Source organism: Arachis hypogaea, chromosome 6, assembly GCF_003086295.3.
Source record: "Arachis hypogaea cultivar Tifrunner chromosome 6, arahy.Tifrunner.gnm2.J5K5, whole genome shotgun sequence".
NCBI lineage: Eukaryota > Viridiplantae > Streptophyta > Magnoliopsida > Fabales > Fabaceae > Arachis > Arachis hypogaea.
The window spans coordinates 116231585-116237584 of NC_092041.1; the positions used below are offsets into that span (position 1 = coordinate 116231585).

General features: G+C 32.6%; 1 protein-coding gene across 1 annotated transcript; it reads right to left on the reverse strand.

The window, feature by feature from the left end:
* Positions 1-1780: 1780 nt before the first annotated feature.
* LOC112756076 (uncharacterized) lies at positions 1781-4122 on the reverse strand. The gene is made up of 2 exons (XM_025804499.3): positions 3311-4122; positions 1781-2921 (listed from the first exon to the last, which is right to left on the reverse strand). Exon 2 carries the CDS (start codon positions 2914-2916, stop codon positions 2422-2424), a length of 495 nt encoding a protein of 164 aa, XP_025660284.1. The 5' UTR covers positions 2917-2921; positions 3311-4122; the 3' UTR covers positions 1781-2421.
* Positions 4123-6000: the final 1878 nt, after the last annotated feature.

Genomic DNA, 6000 nt, shown 5'->3' on the forward strand with positions numbered 1-6000 from the left:
GAGCTATTATGATGACATTATAAGATTGAATGGTTTGGTTTATTGTGTCCCCTGTCCAAAGACCTGATGGCTATGCCGTAGGATTTCTTGGGTCAGGCCGTCTTCTTCTCCTTGATGGCTTTGCCCAAAAGGAGTTGGAGTCGGGCGGTGTTAAAAAATAGAAAAGCTGTACAAAATATTGGTACATAATGAGTCTGTTTCTTAACATTTATAGTTTGTAAGATTTAATAAACTATTTTAATAACAGTAATTTAGTTTGCTATTTGTGCTTCGAATGTTATCAGTTCTTTCAATTTTCTTTTTCTTTCTTTCTTTTATAATATGCTTTCTTTTATAATCTTGCTTTTCAGTATATGATCAAATAATTTAATTAGATAGAAAAATGTCAACCCGTGTTAGGATCAAATTTACTGGTCAAATTTCTTATTAATTGCACCAATTCGATATTGATTTCCTCAACCATGAAAATTTAGTTGGTTGATCTATTAAAGGTGCTTGATCCATTCATGGTTGCTGTTGGATGAAACATGTGTTAAGTTCAGTGGCAAAAGAACTCGAAGTTTATGCCTATTCGGGTATTCGGAATATAGCAGTTTATGTATGTTTGGAATTCATGGAACCCCTCTCACGGTTTACATAGTTTACTAAAAAGTTGTATTTTGGTATCCATTTTGTAAAAGTTGTATTTTAGTAAATTTTAAAACTCAATTATTTTATTTTGGTAAATTGCCCAATAATTTATTAACTAGAATCCAGATTTTAAGTAGTATTTTCTAATTGATTTTGAACCCATTCATCATAATCTTAAAGCATCTGCAGAAGTAGCAGTGGCACGAGTTTGTCCACCAAAGCTTGCATCATTCTGCACTCAACCACACTAATGTATCATAATTTATGAATAAAAGTTGTTGATTGAAACGGGTAGAATAATATATAATGACAAGAGGACAAAACTAACATTTTGTTGTTGGTTTTCAGAGAAAATAATCAAAATATTCACTTGATCTGTACAAAAATTTGATGAGTTTTGCATTGAATTAGTAGCAACATTGCCAAACCACTATCATAAGCAAGTATAATTTTCAAGGAGATATATAATCTTGAGAATTATTAATTCACAAGTTCGGTCGAAAGTTCAAACTATAGAAGTAACTTCTGTTTGACCTTGATATGTGAAGCCTAGCTCTTTCAACAAGAATTAATCTACAATCAATAAATGATAAAAACAAATTCTTGAAAGCAAATGAATAAATAAATCAAAGTCAGAAAGAAATGAGCAAATTTTGTTGGAAGAAATTAGCAATCTCTACCATTCTATGATTGACAAAAATAGAAATCGAGTTAATTTGGTTGGAATTGATTTTTGGGACCATCCGAAAGCATGACAAGAGAGTAACATATGGAAAATAACCTAAAGGGGTTAAACCAAGATTATTTGCTAAAGCCTAAAAACACTCATAAATTTCCATATGGCATATGCAATGTTTTGATCCTTAAGAACTAAACGTATGGCATATGCAATGTTTTGTGGCTAATTTCTTATTTACTGGAAGATAAATTGATAGATGTTAGGTGATTTATAGTTTTTTAACTAAAATTATTGACCGTTTAATATTTAAATAACGATTGGGTATACTGAAAATATCTCATATGAAGCAAAGATACATCTCTTTACCATTAAAATTTGGCGCAATGCATATTCACTAAGTTTAACAGTTGATTCAATAATTTAGTTTACATAAGTGGTACTTGTATTCCAGAGAGAACAAGACGCAAAATCTAACATAAAATTGCATTCCAACAGAATTGATGCATGGCCTCATGCATCTACTCATACAAGTCACTTTAATTTTACACCTTGCAGTGAGTGTCATATTTAAAATTTCAAAAATAAAGCTAATACATAATCAACGAAATTATCCTATTGTAGCGTGAAGTGTTTGCAGTTTGCCTATGCAATCAGCGTTGCACCTGAGTGCTTGCCAACAAAACAAACTTGGGGTTCACTACCATTCTTGTTCCATGATGTTACCATGTGATATCTCCTTTGCTTCATCGACGCAACATTGGATGTGTTGGACGTTTGCATCCAAATTCCATAGCATAGGTAACTTGTGGTACACTATCCTTCTTAGGATTTACAATGATACAAGCCCATTAACAACAGCTGCTACTTCCAGCCCAATACAAGAAGCTGAAAGCGATGAGAAAGCAATTGGGCCAGAGAAACCGTTAGCTGGGCAGAGAAATTAATGGGCTTGTATCATGCAATCTCTCCATTGACAACTCGATTATTAGGGTGAACAAGCAAAAAGTCAATACCCAGAAGACACACTTGCTCCATGATGTTCCTGTGTGCTCTCTCCTTTGCTTCAAGGATGGAACATCTCAGATGTTTGACCTCTGCCTCCAACGGCTCAATTATCCCCTTTGAGGCTTTGATGTTGTTTTCTCCTTCCTTAACTGAGCCTTCTCCTTATCAGCCTCCTTCAGCTTGTTTTTCAGATTACTAATCTTGGCGGTTAAAGTAACATTCAATTCCTCTAAGGCAGCTCTCTCGTTTTCCTTTGACTCAAGGCGGATCTCTAATTCCTTAACTCGGCCTTCTAGCACCATCTGAGATTTGGAGGTGATAGGTGGCTCCAAGTTGCGGCACATATCTTGGGCTTGAAAGGGTTTGGAGTACACATTGGACTCCTCAATGTCGGGGATCAGCACACCATTTTCAACTGGCTTCCCTTTGCCATCCATCATTTTTTGCATTTTTTTCGGAGGTGAAAGTCCTAGATCAGCACCCATGTCCACAAATGAAGATTTCTTTGAAGTTGGAGGTGGAAAGACACCGCAGGCACCTGCAATATTCCCAGTCTTGGGTGGAAGGCAGAGTTTGTCCACTGCAACACCTCTTGATGCCATGTTAGCTGCAATAAAGGAGAAAGAAACTCAAGTCAGAAAACAAAGTATATTTTATTGGCTACATTGTGCATAGTAATCAAAATTCTACAAGCAGGATAGTGGCCTTGGCAGATGATTAAGATTTAAGAGCATAACACTCTTCTTCAGCAGTCAGCACCAAAGAGGCAGAGTAAAAGAGGACATTATATATTTTATTTTATTTTTTTCTTAAAAAAAAGTAAATATTGGTAAATTGAAACATAAATTTGTCAATATTTTATTTAACTAGATTTCACTCCATTCTTGAGTTTTTCTTCCTAGATTTTTTTCCCCCTCTCTTACTAAGATATAGTATTATGGATGTGGTTTAGAAAATTGATATATGCAAAATTGACAAATCACAGAGAGAACTCACCTGGACTTGCACAAACATTGGTTCTTTTTCCATCAACTTTCACATTTTCAACACGGTTGGGGAACGCAAAACTTGGGGATGTTACTGGTGATTGTACTCTCTTTGGTCCTCTACCAAATACCAATATTGTCCGATTGAACAACTTGCGGATTGGCTTTCGAACTGGCTGAACTAATCATGTCTTCAACTTTAATGTACAACTCTATACCTCATAGCTCACGACTTGAGACATGGAAATCAAACATCAAGTGAATGTCTTGGTCAGAGGTGAGCCAAATAACCTAACTGTCAGATAATTGGGGGACTATTATACCATGCAACTTATATGCCATATGAGATATCTTCTTTCTTCCAAGTTCACCCATGTTCGCCAATATCAGATTCTTCAACTCAAGTAGAGACTCTTGATGATCAGTATCAACATTCATCAAAAAAGGATTCCAACTTTGAAAGGTTGCACCACCTACAGTGTCTTTTATATATCCGTTGGGTTGAACAACTACAAACGTGTCTGAACAAGCCATCTGTAACTCGAGATCTTTTCCAACTTTAGATGATTGAAATCTTTACTAGTAGCTAATCACATAAATGTTTCATTTTACAAATTAATCCAGCTATTATTGAAATCTTTACTAGTAGCTAATCACACAAGAATTTCTATGGGGGTGAGTAACTCGCAAAAGGTTTTTGGCATGAAATTATTTTTCACCTTAACAGGTGCTTAAACCTAGTGTCATTGTGTCATTGCTTAATGCTTGGCACACAAGTTCATAATATATTTGGTCCTAGTTATGGTATCTTTTGCTTGGTTTAGTAAGGTTTGCAATTTCCATGCATTAATTAAACAAATAAATCAGAAATAGACACAATAGATTGTGTTAATAAAGACAAGTATATAACATAGCGTGTGAAAGAGTAGTGACCACTTTTATATAAATTTTAGATAGAAAAGACCCACCGTGCAATTTGTACATTGAGGGCCATAAATATTGTTCTAAAATTTTTCCTCCATCAAGGGTTTATTCTGTCTAAGTCTATTTCTATATTGTTTTTCTTGTTCTATCATTCTCATATTGAAAATGACTAATAAATGAGTTAAAATATAGATCACTATTTACAAAGACATGCTTTTTAGATTTTGTGCATTTCAGTCGGAAAAAAAATCTCAATCCTGGGAAAACTAAGAGCAGAATAATTGCCAATAGAATCATTTTACAAAATTTTTTAATAATTTAATTTTGATTGTCTAATAGTATGAATTAGTTATCAAAATCGAACCGAATAATTCGGTTCGACCGAAAAACTGGTGAATCAGATCTTTAATCGATTCGGGTTAAATATCTGACCGTTTTTGTTATTGATCACAGTATGCTAATAATTATATATATACTAAAAAGTAATACTTTTGTTTACCAAGCACTTATTATCCTAAAAAAACTAATAATTATATCATATTAAAGCAATTATATTGTAAAACATTATTTTTATTCTTCAATAATAATATTGTATTTATTTGTTTTTATAATTTAATTTTAATACATTGATATTATAAAATATTTTACACAGTTATTCTATTATATCTCTTCTTTTAAATAATTATTTATGCAATTAATATATAAGATAATTATTTTTATTGACGTATCGTTATTAATATACTTATGAAGACATATATTTTAAATTTTAATTTTGATCTTAATTTATTTTTATAATTTTATAATTTTATTTAATTATGACCGGGTCAACTGGATAAATCAGTGACCCATCGGTTGAACCAGTAATCCAGTGACTCAATCGTATGACCGGGTTAATTACTGGTTCAGTTCTAATAACTATGGTATGAAATATTTTTCACAAATCACAGTCATCTAATTTTATCTTTTTTTTTTAAGATTAAAATACTCTAAAGTGAGAAAATTAGTAAAGTTATAAAATGAAGAGTTAATCACTCTTAAATTAAGATAGTAGGATGTTCATTTCATGAAGTTACAAAATCAATGTCGATTAACTCCTTACTACTTTACCCCTTTATTAACTTCTTTACTTTAGAGAATTTAAATTTATTTTTTAATGACCATTTATGTAAAAAATAGTTATTTTTACTAAGGTAAATAGATAATATAAAAATCAAATCCTTTTAAAAATACTAAAGGAAGAAATAAATGCCCGTTTCAATATATAAAAAAAACTACTTCCTCTTTTGTTAGTGTCTAATTTTATTTTCTTAATATAATTTTTTTATATGTTAATTATTTTCTTTTAACAAAATATCATAAAATAATCTTATGGTTTAATTTATAAGATTTAAACCGGCTTACAAATGAGGTGGCGAAAAAACTTGACCGGGTTTGTATCAATAGTGGCTGGCTATCTCTATTTCCAGAGGCTTACGCAGAAATTTTAAATAGGCTTCAATCTGATCATTGTCCTATCCTAGTACGCTGTACAGGTCGTCCCCAACCGAAAAAGAATAGACCTTTTCGGTTTATCGCAGCTTGGGCAACTCATCCGGGGTACAGAAATATTGTGAACCAGTCATGGCAGGCTGGCTACAGAGAGATGCACGGCAAGCTTTCAGAAGTGCAGAAGAACTCTTTGGAGTTTAATTCTAAAGTGTTCGGCAATATTTTCGTTAGGAAATGCAAATTGGAGAGACAGATTAATTTCCTTCAGAAGCGACTTGAAGTAATGGA

Coding starts and splice junctions, on each gene's coding strand:
- LOC112756076 (XM_025804499.3), bottom strand. CDS start 2,916: ATGGCATCAAGAGGTGTTGCAGTGGACAAACTCTGCCTTCCACCCAAG.